The sequence below is a fragment of the Caretta caretta genome, chromosome 12, assembly GCF_965140235.1.
Source record: "Caretta caretta isolate rCarCar2 chromosome 12, rCarCar1.hap1, whole genome shotgun sequence".
NCBI lineage: Eukaryota > Metazoa > Chordata > Testudines > Cheloniidae > Caretta > Caretta caretta.
Genome location: NC_134217.1, coordinates 10,094,631 through 10,111,882, shown reverse-complemented (window position 1 = coordinate 10,111,882; position 17,252 = coordinate 10,094,631). Strand labels below are relative to the sequence as shown.

At 44.7% G+C, this 17,252-nt stretch overlaps 1 protein-coding gene across 3 annotated transcripts in view; it reads left to right on the top strand.

Annotated features, from left to right (window-relative positions):
* The window catches only part of NECAB2 (N-terminal EF-hand calcium binding protein 2), a 359,662-nt gene that overhangs the window by 39,062 nt on the left and 303,348 nt on the right, over window positions 1-17,252 (top strand). For all 3 annotated transcript variants that reach the window (XM_075118339.1, XM_075118338.1, XM_048870602.2), the window contains exon 2: window positions 10,627-10,651. In XM_075118339.1, coding sequence (XP_074974440.1) covers window positions 10,627-10,651 — 25 coding nt within the window. The remainder of the gene's footprint in view (window positions 1-10,626; window positions 10,652-17,252) is intronic.

The window sequence follows — 17,252 nt, the reverse complement described above, 5'->3', positions numbered from 1 at the left end:
ATTTAGGCTATTTACTATTTATTTCAGAATTTTCTTACTTTGTTTTTTTAAAACATCGTTAAATTAAGGCTAGATCACACTAACTATTCTGCTGTTTCCCACTTGCTTCTACCTGTGAGCCCTGCTTCTACAGGTCTTGCAATATTAGGCTAAAACTTAGCTCAACAGTTGCTCTGTCTCTAAAACTTAAATGGCTGCACTTAATCCCTCTCTTTCTTTCCCTGCTTCCACACAAGCCACAGTCTTGTGAAAAGTAGGATTTTTCAATAGGATAAGATCTGCAATGACTTAGGGTCTGTCTACACTGCAGCTGGAAGCATGCTTCCCCGCGCAAGTAGACAGATGTGCTACCTCTTTAGCAGTGTAGTCAGGGGTGGTGTCTGAGGCTAGCAGCCTGAATACAGACCTAGGGAGTCCTTTGTGCTCAGGTGGCTAGCCTGACATGCCACCCGTGCTACCCATGGCTGCACTGATATTTTTAGTGCGCTCGCTCTGCTTGAGCTAGTGTCTGTCTACTCGCATGGGGAAGCACGCTCCCAGCTGCAGTGTAGACGTTCCCTTAGTAGTTTGATCTGAAAAACAGCATCTCCCCAGACCAGAGCCCCTATTGCCAGGTGGGACAATACTTCAGCACTCCGAGGAAAACGTGCTATGTACTGAATCACCACCTCTCGGGTTGATGTTGGCCACCCATCTGAGCACTGACCATGTCCACCTGTGCTTAACTCGCGAGAGCTGATGATGGTGGCATAGCCCAAAGTGGTGTGGCTGCAGGTACTTAGATTGTTTTATTGTTTTGTATTAATCATGGAAGGAGCATCATCCCTCCCTGCAGTCATGAGACAGGCATTTACTAATGGTGGTCACGGCTGGGGAGCGAAGGGAAGATTTACTTCGACACACCTGATGTAAGAACAGAAACCTCATGGTGCCAGTCTCCATGGATCTGATGGGGAGTCAGGACTCATTTTGTAGGAGAGCCCGGGAAAGGCCTTGTCAGTATCATGTGTGTAGAGGAATTTAGGAATACAGACAACTATTGATCAGACTTTTTTATATAACGGAACATTTTTATTTTCCTTTGCCCTCTTCCCTAGAGTCTCCTCCTTCAGCAGGCTTTGTCACACCTTGCTAATCCTTCTATTGGCAGCACCGAAATGAAAACTGCTGTTGAATCTTGGTTTGGGGTTTGTTTTTTTTTTAAACCCCATCATATTAACCTGCTGCAGGAATAATAATAAACCCTACATGAAGTATAACAATTCTTTGACTTAAGGAAGTGATTGAGGGAAATGAGTGAAATTGCCAAGAAAACCACAATTAAGCAGCCTCCAGAGTTGCAGATTTGCATCTGAGAGCTTTGAGGACATCCTAGGAAGCGTTGAGCATTTAGATTATGAAACCCAGATTTTTCAAGGTTTTTAGTATTGTAGCTGTTTTAAACTGCTTGGGGGCAAATTAAATGAGTGTTTTCAAAAAAAGCTGTCATCCCAAATATTATTTTAAGCAGCAGCTTCACCCATGTTAACAACAACAAAAACCCCATTTCATTTCTGTTTCACCTGCGATTTTTTTGTCAGTCTTTACTTCAAAGGCTAATTTTATTACAAAATAGCGTTTGTTCTCAGTTAATTGCTAAAATGGACTAGTGCCCCATTAGTATGTGGAAACAATTAGCTGGCCATGTTTATCTCTTGTGTTACTCCCCTGAAGTCAGTGGGTTTACATAATGGATTAACTTGGCCAACATTTTGAAAAAGGTGTGTGTCTAATACATTTAGAAACGTGGATGAGAAGTGTGCACTGGAGGTGGTAAGGACAGTATTTTTGGTTCAGGGGTAATCTGCTGTTTACTTCTTGAAGATGGTGGGTGAGCCTGACAATCAGAGAATTAGAGGTGATGGGATGGAAAGGACATTCCTAGTCATCTGGGTCCGTGCCTAAGTAGTAGTGCAAGATTGTGTGCTGTGCAGACCTCCCAGTGGTCAAATGTCTCCTCAGTCAGCGAGGTGAAGCTAATGTGGGTTTCGTGTCTGGTATTAAGGGCAGAATTTATTCATTAATATTTAATCTCCTCTAGTCTTTGTGACCTCCAATGTGGTTGTCTTGACTAAGTCTCGGTGACTTCACTGCCAAATTAAAATGGCACAAACAATGTCGCTGCAAATCCAGAAAGATCACACGTTGGGGTAGATGCAGTCCTGCATGTTGCAGGAACTGACCCTGAGGGAAAGGAGCCAGACTTTTCCCGCTTCGTAATATTTCTGGTTGGGTTAGAGTTCGAAATGCTGCTCGGGCTGACGCTCAGACTTTTGGTACTGTGGGAGCTTTGTGTAAAGGGGTTAGAGCTGAGTCTTCTGATCTGTGTCTTCCAGCCTATGACTAGCAAGGGCAGCAGGGCTCAAATACCATCTATAAAAAGCTGCTCAGAGTTCCTCCTTGCATTTTGTGTTTCAGCCCTGCAGTTCTGCATTGAGTCGAATGAAGCACTCATCCCATCCTTGTCTCTTCCTAGGGCTGAATTAAGGCAATCTGGGGCCCTACGCACATCATGACACAGGCCCTCTTTTGGCTCCACCTCTGTCTCCTTGCCCTGGCCCATGTTTTTGGTGGTGGGGTCCTCCTCCCATCCCAGACAGACTGGGACAATTGCATATGGGCCCCTTCTCTCCTGAGGCTTGGCAGCAGGGCTCCTCTTCCTTTGGGAGCCGCAGAGGTGGCAGCCACGGTAGCCTTTCCCCCCAGAGAGGCAGAGGTGGCAGCGGGGCCCACACAGAGTTTACCCCAGCAGCTGCGCTGTACCTGCTTGGATGGCACTTCTCTCCTGTCACACACACTGTTGGGGTGGTGTCGAGGCATCCAAACCAGTGCATCTTGGAGTTAATACCCCTGTAGTCATTCTGCAGCAGGGTTCCTCCCCTTCCCCGGGTCCGTGGGGGGGCCAGTCCGCCTTACTACGTCTCTGGTCATCGTCTGTCGCCGCCCGGGGGAAGCCGATATCTGTTATCAGCCCTCTCCCGCTGGGCTGCAAGGACCCTGCCCTCCGTCACATCCTGTCCTTCTGCTGGCAGGTCCTTTTTTGTGCCCTATCATGGAGCCCTCTACTGGATGCATTACTCCTTGGGGGAGGCCCAGTGTTGCCTCTGCTGGGCAATGGGGCAAGTCCAGAGGGACTGCCCCCTGGCCCGGCATGAAGGGGCACCTGGGACCCCCAAGACCCAGGATGGCACTGGCCCTGCCATCATCGGTGACCCTGGTGGCCCAGCCTGGCCCCCATAGCTGCCCTTTCTTCCTCCATCGATCCCGCTTGGGCCCTGGGGGCAGCCCCCCGTCGCACCCAGATGAGCAGGTGAGCCCTGCCGCCATTGTGTGTAGTCTGGTGGGGCCCACGGAGGAGAGGGCGGCAGGGCCATTGCCAGGCAAGGGAGAGGTCCCACCCCCGGGGGAGGTTTCTCTTTCCCCCGCTCTCCCCCTTTGCCTCCCAGACCCCCAAGTTCATCACCCTTGCCCCCTGACCCCGCGCCTGCTGGCCAGCCCTCCACCTTGGAGGAGTGTGTATAGTTGGCTCCACCTCCTGTATATTCTGGTGCTCGTGCTCCACACGTTTCACTTCCTCACCCTTGTGTCCTGCCCTGATACCAAATGGTGGGACTATCTATCAATCACCTGTGGAGGGTGAGGAACCCAAGTGGGCCAGTCTCTATTCCCCCACGGCCTGCAGAGGATATCTGTTGGCGGCTCCTCCATGGAGCCATGAGCATGGGCATGTAGCTGGTGCGGTTCACCCCCATCCCCGATGCCTGCCGCTTTTGCAGCGTGAGGGAGAACCTGGCACAGGCTTATCTCGAATGCGCCAGCTTGCAGCCCCTATTCCGGCTCCTCCAGAATCTCCGGTTGAGGTTGTGGCTGCACTTTCCCCCAAATCTGTTTATCTTCTCGCACCCTGTCCTTGGCCCCATGAAGTCGCGAGACCGCCTTGTCAGCCTCCTCCTGGCCCTGGCCAAAGTGGCCATCTTCAGCACCGGCAGGAGGATGCTGGGGGGCGGGGTGTGCTCTGCGACTGTGGGGCCTGTTTCTGCTCCTCCCTAGTCTCACACATCCGGGCAGAATTCCTCTGGGTGGCATCCGCTGGCTCCCTAGGCAGCTTTGAGGGGTAGTAGGCACTGTCTGGGGTTCTCTGCTTGGTGTCCCCCTCTGGATCCCTAGTTTCGAACCTGTGACCGTCACTCCTGACCCTGTTGTTTATTAGTTGTCCCCTGCATTCAGTTGGTTCCTGGGTACAGTGGTCCCTCCCGCAAGGCTGGGGGAAAGGCCTTTAGATGTGGGCACCCACCTCCCAGGATTTCCAATAAGGCCTCACTACAACCACACTGAGGTGAATGGGGCAGCTCATTGGTTACTCTCTTGTCGTATTGTCAAGCTCTTTCTTAACCACAAGGGCAAAGAACTTCCTGTTACAACATATTAAATCTTAATTTCTGATATAATCCCATGACTCCAGGATCTGGGGCCCAGTGTGCAGGCCTGTAGCCTTAATCCACCCCAGTCCTTCTTTTTTGTAGCCATTTCCCTTCAGTCCTGTTCTCCATCTTGATTGTGTGTCTTCCTAACATTCTAGCCTGGGCCACTTTAAAGCTAATCCAGTTCCACTTTTGGTGACTACTGCAATCAGTGCTGATATAGTGAAGAATTTGCTTGCAATGATATAAGAATTGGAATTGCTGTGTTATGACTCTACAGAGGCACTTCAAAAGCAGTTCTGTACTATCAATATTTTCTGCAGTGTAGGATTTATGTTTAGTTTATAAAAATGAATGCATTTTCTAAAACCTTAACTCTATTTTGAATATAATTCCACAGAAAAGCTATAATGAGAATGAACAAATTAAATTAATGTCTATAACTAGTAAAGTTGTAATGTATATTAAATTTAAAACCCTAAATCATACAGCAAATAGGTATGTTACCCATAACTGAGGGTGAAATACATCCTGGTTTGGAGGGCCAGGGCAATACCCTTTCCACCACTTAAGCTCTGCAGTGGGGCTGCTGATGGAGCAGCTAAGTGAAGCACTTCCCTCTGTGGGCACCTAGCATGCTTGCTGTTTTGCATCCTCATAGGTTAGCATGGAGAGGGTTAATGGTGGATTTGTATTTACCAGTAGCACTAATTTAATAGCCTTCACTCCAGTCTGCCGCCCAGGCTGTGCTGGGGCCAGGGGTCTGAATCGCCTCTGTCCCTTATTATACAGTTACTTGAGTGTGAGATGATCCCTCTGAGATGCTGGGGAAGGACGTGATGCTGGAGAAAAGAGGCCTGCTGGCTTCTACTTCTGGCTGTAATCCAGCCTTGCTATGTAGCTGTGGGTAACTCATCCAACTTCTGAGCCTCAGCTGAGCATGAAAACCTGGGACCAGAAACTAAGGTCCTGGTTCTGAAACCAGATCTGTACATGGGAGCCTCTTTGCAGTCAGTTGGGGTTCCAGGCAGGCCAGTTGGGGTGGATACCATTGCAGTATTTGGCTATACCGCCTTTGTGCAGGAGTTGGGAGGCTTGCTTAGTTAATGTTTGTAAAGCTCTTTGAAACCAGTGGACTGTCAGTTGCACCAAATTCCATTCATGTGTGACTGAGTGTAACTTAGCCTTGTAAGTACAAAAGTGTTAGTTAAACCTCCAGGATGGGATTTGCACAGGGATTTTGGACGTCCGTTTCTTGTTGAAATCCATGAGGGCTGGGTGTCCAAGTGTTCTAGCTAGGTTTGAAAATTTCAGCCCTGATAGTCAATAGATGCAAGGTGATGGGTTCAAATTTCCCTCCATCATCCTGCAGTCTAAATATATCCCTTTCAAAAGATGCCATATCTCTAACTCTGCCATCCTCTCCAAAATTCACAGCATGGTAACTAAAATAAGAGAATATTGTGGAGTTCCTTAAGAGTTTTGAAGCCATCCTTTTCCTGCAGCAGAGCGTATTTCACAGACCTTTATATAAGCAGGATTCTTGGCAGCACAGCTGAGTAATCATTGTGTTACTTGTGCCTTCATCACGATCTTGGTGTGCATTCCAGATGTTCATACGTTGACTTGCTTGCTGTCTCTGTTTACCAAGCATTTTATCTTTAATTACAGTCTCTCTTGGAATTCCGGTCTATTTTTGTGTGGGTCCAATTAAATTGATATAGTAAGTCTTGCTTGCCAGTAATGACGGTGGCACAGCCTGATGCTGCTGAATAAATACATTCTAGTTGTATCATGGGTAGTGTCTTCCCCAGGTTCACCTGATTCTGATGAGAAGTAAGTTATCAACGTGGTGTGCTGGCCCACCAGCAAAAACTCCACATAGAAGAAACGCTTGCAGGTTTAGGGACTGAGAAGTTCCTTGGTCTGGTGTGTTACTCCCAAGTTTATTAAAGGCTTTGGCTGTTGATTCTTGATCTCTGTTTTGTGAAAGGAGACCCTCAGTGTTTGTTTGTTTTTTCCATTGGCCCTAATAGGAATCTTGCACATTGACCAAGGAGGAATTAGAGCTTTTTAATGAATGAACAGTCTCTGCTCCGGTGACAAATTGCAAAACAAAAAGGAGGAAAGTTAATACATGCCCATGATCTGGGATCCTAGAAGTTCTGATGCTTGCCAACTTCTAGCAGGGCTATCCAACTTTGCCAGTTGTATATGATAGTGCATCATTTTTTCTAAAATTTTGCCACATGAGTGGCTCCTTAAGATTCGATCCATAATTCAGCATTCCCCCCCCCCCGCCCCATTTTTTTAAGTTAACTCCTTCTGCTTCTTTGAGTAGCTTCCCTGTTGTTTGACTCAGCTAGGACACATTTTGTGCTTCATCTGTTCTTAGCCATATTACTACTATATGATAAGGTCTGGTCTTCTATGATGGGATTTTTCCCCTAGATTATACTCTCAGTAATGCATTTCTCAGGGTAGTAAATTGGAGGAAAATCTTTTCTTGGTAGGATTTCAGTGAGATGAGAACTGAGCTCCCAAACAGCTCTTTACTTGTCCCAAAACATTGTTAAAAAGCTACATTTCTTACTGCCGATGATTTTCCCCCTCCGACCATCACACTTTGAGAGCAGAAGGTCTCCGCAAACACCTTAAATAGCTTTTACTGCTTCTGCATTCATATAGTGCCTTTGATTCAAAGCACCAGAGAACAATAACAGAAGGATGCAACAAGGAAACAAAAAATTTGCAGTAATCAGCATTTAAAACAAAAAGATAACATCTGCTGATCCTGTGCGAGAGTAAGAAGAAAAGAGGAAAGGAAAAACATTGCATACAGAGGCAGCATACCATGGGTATTGTTTATAGGGGTGTGTCCAATGGCCCTGTGAATGAACCTGTTTCAGTCAAACTGAGGACATTAAATGGGGCTCTCTTGATTTAGTCTTTTACTGTTTGTTGTGGGGCTCTGTGCTATAACCCAGATGCAAGGCAATGTTGTCCACTTAGCTACATTTATAAACGAGTGGATTTACAAATAACTGCTTCCTGATTGACATGCCCTTGGCAGGCTGCCCACATATGGCCCAGTCCTGCAGACCTGAAGTCAGTGGGAACACTCAGGTGGGTAGGATTTTACCCTTATATTTTTCACTGTTCTCATTGGGCTCATGGGGAACACACAGGAATGGGAGCTGGAGTGGAGGAATTCTCAGACTTGCTCCTTGTGGAGATGTGTCTTCAATTCATTCCATCTGGGTGTAGGGTTTACCCCTCCCGTGGGACCATTTCCAAGGGTTCAATTGGTGTCTAGGTCCATTTACACAGAAACCCAGTGCCAGCTCTGTCCCCAATACACCCTCCCCACAACTGGCAGAACTGATGAAGTTTCAATAGCCAGCTGCTGTTCCAAGGTGCCCTGTGATGCTGTCTGTCAGGACTTCTCTGGCCCCTTCTGAAGGCCTTGTCACCCTGACAACCCCTGCTGAAGGAAAGCCCACTATACTCCAGAGGCCTAGACGGGCCAGGCAGAGACACTGACCAATCGGGAGCCATCAGGCCAGTTAAGAAGACTTGTCTGCTTCTTAGTGTGAGGTGTGGGCAGTGTGAGGTGTCACTGGATGGGGAGGAATTCCTCAGTGCTAGGCCAGAACCCCCAGGCCAGGCCAGGCCAGGGCCTTGCCTTCAGCACTGCAACTAAGCACTTGAATTTGACGTTTATGCTCTTTATTTAAAGTCCTAGACAGCCACATTTGGATTTATTTTTTTGATTTAACTGTTTAGAGACTGATGCCAAACTTACGCAAGGGCCACTATACTCCAAACAGGTGTCCAAAGCTATTGCACTAAGACAGAGAGCACCTGTATTACAATGCTTGGTCCCACAGGGGGCACCTCCACCTGCCACATGCTCCCTTTAAGAAGGGTTGCGGGAGTGAAACTCTAATGCAGCCTGTATGCCTATCCAAATGGTATCTAAACCGTTTTGGGGTTGCAAAAGTGGGTAGCAAACTCTTGTGAACATGCCCATTTCCAGTATTCTCTGTGTGGTCAGGCTGGGGAGATTGCAAGAAGTGCCTTCTTTCAGTGTTTCATCACCGTTTTTTCCTCTCACTTCTAGAAACAGGAATAGCAGGAGAGGTGAAGGGTGAAGAGGTGAAGGGGAAGTTAGTTGAACTTTTGAACCTCTTAACAGCTTGGGTTTGGATTTGGGCTGTGTGTGAGTGAAGAGTTGGGTCCTTTGTTAAGGCACACCCATTTGCCAATCACTACACTTGTCTTGGTGAATGGTCTCTGTGTGTGTGCATACCCCCCACCCCAGGTGTGTTATGTTCATTCCAGTGGCTGAACCTCAAAAGAGTAGCTATACTGAGGCTGAATGAACCCCACTGGGTCCAGCTGATGTTGGTTACACAAGTCAAGCCCTGCAGGATCTGTCTGTAGAGACTGGCAGTGGGCCAACCTCTGTTGTTTTCTCTTGAAGGTCTTGAGTTCTGAGGTTTGTTTGACTTTTCTAATGTGGGTCTGCTTGTATCAGAACTGGGGTGCTCATTCTTAAATATTATAAAATATTGAGTCATTTGTACAGTATCCATTTTGAGCCTTATATAGGATAGGTGATACCCTAGGTAGAACATTGATTTAATGTTACTTAATTAAATAGTATTCATTTAAGTAACACATTGTGCAGTTCAGTTTGCCTCCTGGGTTCCTTCTTTCATGCAGCATTTTCTCCTTTGATTTTTTTGAATGAATTTATGACCCAGAAAATAAGACTTCATTTTATGACTGACTCCGAGCTGCCTGCTGCAGCTTTTATTCCCTCCATAATAAAATCCTTCTTTTGTTTAGCCAAATTCTCCTTTCTAGCCCAAAATAATGGGCTCAGGCTTGGAGAGGAGATGATAATGATGATAATTTCCCTTTTCACACGGAGCATGTGAATTTTGCAGCAATATATGGGAAAACCTGTGCTAACAGTTATTTGTCTCAGTTACCTATCAAATCCCAGTCTTCACAAGAGTTCCTCGTTATTAATTGTATTGTGCTGTGTTGGCCAACTCCTTGGCACAAGCACCTTGTCTCCTCCTCTTTGATCCAGAGCAAAACACAAAGTTGATGCTTACCAAATAGAAACAGGAATTCCCAAAGGGATTCTGATCCTGCCCCCACTGAAATGCTAAAGGGTTTTGTGGCAAAAAGTCTATTGACTCTTTAGTGGGGAGTAGGACTGGCTCTGGGTGGCTGGAGAATCAGCACAAGGGTGTGTATGGTACTTTGAAGTGAGAGCTGTCATCTTTCCATTTCCTTCTTTGAGCAAATACTTCACTATTGAAGTGGTAGGCTGGATGGCTTAGGACAAAATAGAGTGTGTGTATGAAGCCTGGCACCTCTCTCCCTGATAGCAGTGACTGAAGGTTATCATTGCTTGATGCCCGCTAATCGTTCTTAATAGAATGAGTTGGTGGTTTCCATTCATTTATAGAGGATAAATATCTATACTTCAAAATCAGTCCTACTCTTGGATGCATTTTTGTTGGCAATCTCAGCGGAGAGAACAATGATTAGCATGGAAAGAACTTTCTCCCTTAGGCCTGGTCTACCGTCGTCTAGAGGAATTTTGCAAACATTTCACACTGTTAGCTCCAATGGAGCTTAACTAGTGTTAGCAAATGTAGGAACCCAGGCATAGACTGGAAACCGGCTGCTATGGTATTTTAAGCACCTGCTCTGAGCAAGGTTGGATGAATGTTTTTAAAATACCAGAAGTGTAGAGATGTTTTCACTATTGCTACCTAAGATGTAACTTATTCTGCACATAAATGAAAGTTCCAAGACTGTCAGTCCAATAACTTCCTTCTCCAGTAATCACTTAAATTCTGGGGTCTGTGGCCCCTCCCTCATCAGGGAAGGGGAGGGCCTTTTCTAGGGGATGCCTCCCACCATCCCAGGATTTAAATAGGCCAGTAACTTCTTTTTTCACAGTAAATACCCTCTAAAATACAAAATAAAAATGCCATCAGAAATGAGCTTTGACAAGCTAGAAATCTTGATCACACTGTTTAGGTTTGGAACTGGATATAATCTTGGTATTAATCGTTTAGTAAAAAAGAAATGTAACAAATCACAAATAGTAAAAATGTGTCTCTTTTTTTAATTCTAGATTTTCAGACGTGCTGACAAAAACGGTAAGTCTGTATATTCATATACATTTATTTTGCTTTTCTTTTGACTGAGCCTAGAATGTTCTTGTGGATAATTGTATCTAACTCCTCCCCACCCTGAAGCCTCATACAATCCAGGAGACTTTAAGAAAGCAATACAGGTTAATGCTTTGAGAAGGTCACGTAATTCTATGGCTGCAATATTCTTAGAATCAATGTGACACTAACCTGAAACTCCTAACAAGTAAATGTGTTCCTTAAGCAGTTCAGATCTACTCTATGCCTCAAAGCAGTGGTCTGTAAATTACACATGTCTTGAAGGAACATAAACCAACTTCCTGAGAAACAGTAACTGACTGATCCTGTTGTAATTGTTCATCTTTGTGACTTAGTTCTGTCCCATTTGCAAAGCTGCTTGTTTAGTGGTGTAAAATGGATGGCTCTGTCATCAGCAGGGGAAGAATTCAGAGCCACCCAAATCTCTCTTGTCAGGTCCTCTCCTCAGGGCTCAATTCACTGCCAAACTCACAAAATAAGGCAAAACAAAAGCTAAGTCCTCAGAGCACCCCAGCTGCTAGGGCCAAGAGGCCCATCTATCTGTAGCTGTACCTGGGGCAGGATGCACCTCTTCCTCCTAAAGCCCCACTGAGTCATGTTACAGACAGGTCTTAACCCTTCCTTGGCCATTCCACTGTCACAGGTTCACGAAAGATTAAGAGGCTTTGTATGTGTTGAGGCTTTGGTGGTTTTGTGGAGTCATGTGGATTTTCTTGCATTGAAATGGATTTTGCACTTATCCCAACGGGAAGACACAAAACTGTAGCGAAGTCCAATATATTGCCACGACGCAATGAATTACAGAGATTATTCTTTCTTGGATGATCTGTTTTGGATTCCTAAAGAGATAACTGTTCTGCTTTCTCAGTGAGAATCTCAGGTGAGATGGGAGATATTTTACTTTATCTGAACACAGCAATTCATTTTCACTGTTGAAATCTCAAGATCCAGTGTCCAATCTTCTCCCAACAACACCATGAGATAATCAGTTCCGCACCAACAAGTGGTGTGTTTGTGGAGGCAGTTATTGGCATAATGGGTGGGGTTTCTTATTAAATAGGAGGCTGGAGAAAACCAGTCGTACCCTATCCAGGGATGGGATTAATGGGGAGATTCATGGGTCACAAAAGAGGGCTATAGTGGCAACCACAACTGTGAGCATGAAGAGGTTATACACACTATTGACCTACTGGAGTCTGTGCAGTAAAGGTAACACCAGCATTTCAACCTGTCCCTTATAGGGTAGGACCCTAGAGGCTGAGTTACCTTGTTTTTCTGTCCCTTGGCACAGAGAGAGATGCCACAGGCTTGGGAGGAGGCTTTCCATGCTCGGCCAGTTAGATCCGCTCCTGCTGGAGAAGGAAGGCATCCTTTAATGTAGAAGGAACTCTTAAAACCCCGCTATTTATCTGCCAAATACCAGGGGTTGTTGCCTTGAGAAAACAAGTTAACCATTTTTCTGGGATCAGAGGGGAGGGTGGGTTTGGGTTTGGATTCAAGAGCCCCTTGCTGAAAAAAGAGAATAAAGAAGGGATTAAAAAATGAAATAAAATGCCTGTATTAAAGAGTGAGATCAATAGTAACTTAAGGCCAAACTAGGTAAAGAGCAGTACTATTATCTATGCAGGATCCTGCCTGGGGAGAAACTGGGATAAAGACCTGATAATATCCAGCACTGAAGGGGCCAAATTAGTCTCTGTCACTGTTGGTTTCAGCAGAGTCACCCCAGAGGTAATTGAACCCTATGTTCTGTCTTTTGTTCTTGCTGGCTTGCTCTAATATTACAGGCAAGCCACCTCCATTTTGATTATGTCCGATCTGTAGCCAAAACACAAGAAACTTCTTGTTTGCATTCACTTTTCTCAAAGAAGAGGGCTTTTTTCATGAAATCTTGTATACAGGGTGCTGTGAACTAGAATGCTGTCGGTTCAATGGTATTTATTTATATTTTTCTATTTCCCTTTAAATTGTCAATATCTTTCTGTTGCTTAAAGATAATAGGCCAAATTCTGAGCTCAGTTATGCCTGTGCCAAACTTGTGTAGTTTATCACGTTACTCCAGATTTAGACTGGTGAAATTACTTCTGTCCACAGCAAATGTTTCGTGTCCTCCTCTTCTTAGGATCACTAAAATCACTGGCTAATTTTCCAAGAGGAAAAAAATGATTACTGTCCTTTATGGAAAGTAATTTAATTATAGAGCAATAGTCACTGCAATAATGTGCAGTAGCCTGTTTAAAAAATTCATTTAATCTTGATTTAACATATCTACCTTGATGATGTCAATTTAAATGATTATTTTTCAGATCTAATCACTTACTTATTTTGCCAAGTGATGTCTTCGGCACTTTTGTTTTAGTCTCCACCAACAAAACAATCCCAGATTTAGATGTACTAAGTTCAATGATTCTGGGAATTAACAAACCATTTTCTTGGCTGATGTGCCTAGATTAATGTCTGTGCTGCTGAATGTGAGTGTAGCATCTGTGTGGTGGCGTTCTTTAAACTTTGGTGTTCTGCTGCATTTGCAGCATTTCAGAAGGAACACGCTAACCGTCTGGAGGGCAGAAATAGAGGTGCTTACCTCTAACCCAGCAAATGGGGAAAACTCTGGACATTTCCTGATTCTAGGTGCTAGGGCTTCAGATCGTGAAGATAAACTTTTGATGCAGTTATCATCTCAATATAAAGGGTATAAATAAGGAATAATGCCAAAGAAATCAGTGGAGTTCTGCTGGTTAATGAGGGGGGAGCATGAGGTTGTACAGCTCATATTCTGTGCTGCTCATTACATGCGGTAAACCTGGAGAAATTGTGTTCTGTAGACTTCAGATTCCTATGATTTATTGTGCTGATAAACTGTCTGCAGGGAAGGAAGGATTTCATTATGTCAGCTTCAAAAGCTGGTGATAGTGCCCATTCAGTAATATGTCTGATTTATGCACCCTCAAAGACGTTTGGCCTGTAAAACATTAGGTGTTATTGAAGTAAATTTAGAAAGAATGTGCTATGCTGATGGGATTTAGTTACTCTACATCAGTTATAGTTGATGTTCTTAAAGGACAAATATTAGCGTCTGGGGGTAAAACCTCTTTCCTCATTTCACATGTCTGATGGACTTAGTTTTTATTATTGAAACCTGCCTGATGCTTGTCTTTTCTCAATCTTATGATGCTCAGTTACTGATGACAGGCAAGAGCTTGTCGTCCAGTATTTTAATGTTAGTAGCAGACCAAAGGCCACACAAAGTATCTCCATTAGCAAGAATAATTCACTTATTTCTCTAATCACTAAAGCACTGCTCTCCACCTCTGATCAAAATCTTTGCCCAAATCCTCTGCAGGCCTCTCACATGATATTTTATCTCTTAATACAATTAGAACTAGTGATCTGTAAATATCAAACTGTATCAAGTTGATACATTACGATTTTGTAGCAAGGGGGAAAGGGCAAGCTGATAGAATGTGGCAGGACCGCTAAAAGCATTTTGATGTTGTGTCCATCTGACTGAAGAGGAGGAAAAAATGTAAGAAATAGAATGAAGGGTATAGGTAAACTGCACTGAATGGTTTGTTAATGGCATCTCTTTGCATAGAGAGCTGGGTTTACAAGTGGAACTCTATACATCTGATGAAGTGAGCTGTAGCTCACGAAAGCTTATGCTCAAATAAATTGGTTAGTCTCTAAGGTGCCACAAGTCCTCCTTTTCTTTTCATGGGTTTAAAGTGTCCATTCCTGATCATTTGCTTTCTGGGATACCAAGGAAGAACCACTGTACATTGTATGCGGAGGGACAGCTACAGCTGATCAGTGATCTGATCGATATTGCTAATCACTGTGGATCTTTCAGGGAGAGTGCTATAGACCCTTCACACTTGATATCTCTTCCTTTCATGTATGCTGTGGATTTCTCAGGCATTAACGAGGCCAGCTTCTATTAACATCATTGCATTCTAAACATTTCTTGGCATAATGTTTCAATTAGAATCAAATCAATGGGGCCAGGTTTATGACATTTCTCCAAGATAGACTGGGACTGCAACATACATTGAATCAAGCATTCGACAGACCATACATAGAGATCTCATGAAATTTGAAATGTCATTTTCAATACGCAGTGGCGTATTGTTATAGTCGTTCAGGAGCGGTGCTTTCAGAAGTACCATCCTCAGCCCTACTTTGTGGCTAATGCAGCTAGTCTGACAAGTTACTCTATGTGCATGGGAAAAGTGAGCACAGACATGATGAAAGGATTTTGTGTTTGTTTTCCTTGGCTCCTAAAACCCCCTGTTTGTTTCCAGCCATCTCACTAAGACTTCTGCCTATCAAGAACACAGTTCTCTCTAGTTGTCACTTCTTCTACGCAGGAAAGAAAAGCTTTATTTTGAGACAAATCACCAACTTTTCCTCTTCTAACCGCTCCCAAGCACCATTTCAGACCCCTTCTGTCAGCACGCGAGGAAGTGCTTCCTGTAAAACCTCCTCTGATGCTCAAAGAAACAGAGGCCTCCTTCCTTTTTATGCCTCCTTTGCCTTTGTCATCCCACATGTTGACTGGTGGAGACTGCGTACACACTGAGACAGCTTTGCTAATCAGCATTTCACACAACATAACAAAACCTGTTAATAATGCCCTGATTTTGAGTGCACTGCTTGCCAGCTGTAACATCTGCTTAGAAAATATGGATTATGTCACTTAAGGGAGAAGTGGTGCTGGCATCTTAGATCTCTCATTATGGACTTGTGAGGTTTAATCCTGCAAAGTGCTGAGCATCCTGAGTTCCTACAGAAGTCAATATGAATTAAGGGCACTCACCCTCCCTCAGGAGTTGATCAGCCCATTTTAGGATCAGGCCCTAAATTCTTATGTCTTCCAAATAATCCATCAACATCACAATTGAAATTTAAGATGGAGGGAAACTTCTGATGTTTAGTTTTTCCTTTTCTCATTGCTGTATTCTTACTGTCCAAACTACTTGGGTCAGTATCCTTCTTTCCTAACGAACATGTAAGCTCTAGCCAAGTCACTGTAATTCATTCTTTTCTTACTGACTGGTCTGTAATATTGAACTCTTATTGATCTATGCCGACCTGTTTCTCTCTAACTCTGAGAGTTAATATGCCAATATCAGTGAATGACCAGTAGCAGCATTCATATGGTTTGTTTTCAACACAGTCCTATTATTTAGGGCCTAATCTTCCAAATTGACATGACATAGTGTTTAGTACCATGAGTAAGTGCACAATAACCTGGCAGTCTCATGGTACATTTACTGTGTGCTTTTATTAATTTCACTGTAACCAGTTTTCCCCCTCATGCTCCTAGTGTTTTCCCCTGCTGGTTTCAATTTCCTATGACACTCAAGCAGGCATCCTGCTAGGATGTCCTAATTACCATGGAGCCCCAGTGGAGCTGACCACCCGGGGCTCAGAAAAGTGACAGTGACAGCTGCATATTTTTGCACTAAGTATTTAAATATTAAAAACACCCCCCCACCCCCACCACAGTAGGTGCTGGGGCATGTTAGGCAATGTGCAATATAATCTAAGGAATACTAGTTATTTAAGCCACTAAAGGACAACTCCAGGCTTGGGCCAGAGCTCTGGTGGCTGTAATGTCACAGCATGGTGTATGTTGAAGTTGGAGTCATCTGGAGTGACTTCCGAGAAGCTAAGGTGAGGAAAAAATGTTTGCTTAAAACACATGATATGCAAAATGTACCCATCTTGTGGCTTGGGATGTCCGTAACATTGAAATCAGTTTAAGAAAAAGCTGATTTCTGTTACTGAAGTGTCACTTGGACCAACCCAAGAAAACGTACCTGAATGAAAACTTTCGTTCTATTGTGACAGCAAGTTACTAAGGTGGCATAGAAATAAACCCTTAAATGAAGGCTTGGTTCAGAACGTCTCATCTTACTTTCTTCCGACAAGGCGGTTTGGATGCTACCCTGGGACTCAGCCCTGGGTTCAGTTCTCCACTCTGCCACAGACTCCCTGTGTGACCTTTGGCAAATCATTTAGTCTCTCTGGTGTCAGTTCCCCATCTCTAGAGTGGGGATGATAGCACTGTCCTGCCTCTCAGGGCATAGATAGATTTGTTAAAGATTGTTTAGGCCAGATAAGTGCCTAAGAGACTTCAGTATATAAAACAGAAAAAGGTGCAGTTTAGTCTAGAGCAGAGGTTCCCAAACTTTGTTTGCTGTGCCCCAGTCACATAACAGTCCCACCCACCCCAACTCTTGCCCATCTGGGCAGAAAGTGACTCACTGAGGGGAGTGGGTGACTCCTACCCTGTGCAGCAGCAGGACCTGGCTAGCTCCTTCGTGGGAGAAGCCCATGCTAGTACCTTCCCCACCCCACCCCCTTCCTGACCCAGAGCCTCTTGCTCCTGCAGGCTCCAAAGGGTTTAAAATACAGAGGCTGTGGCTGACTGGCTGGCTCTTCTGACCCCAGCAAGGCAGTAGCAGGGACAGCATGCAGGGAGTACCCAGTGGTCTGGGGAGGGCTGGGGGGAGATTGCATTGTGTTCCCTGTAGTCCTCCGTCCGTCGCCTACAACCACTGGG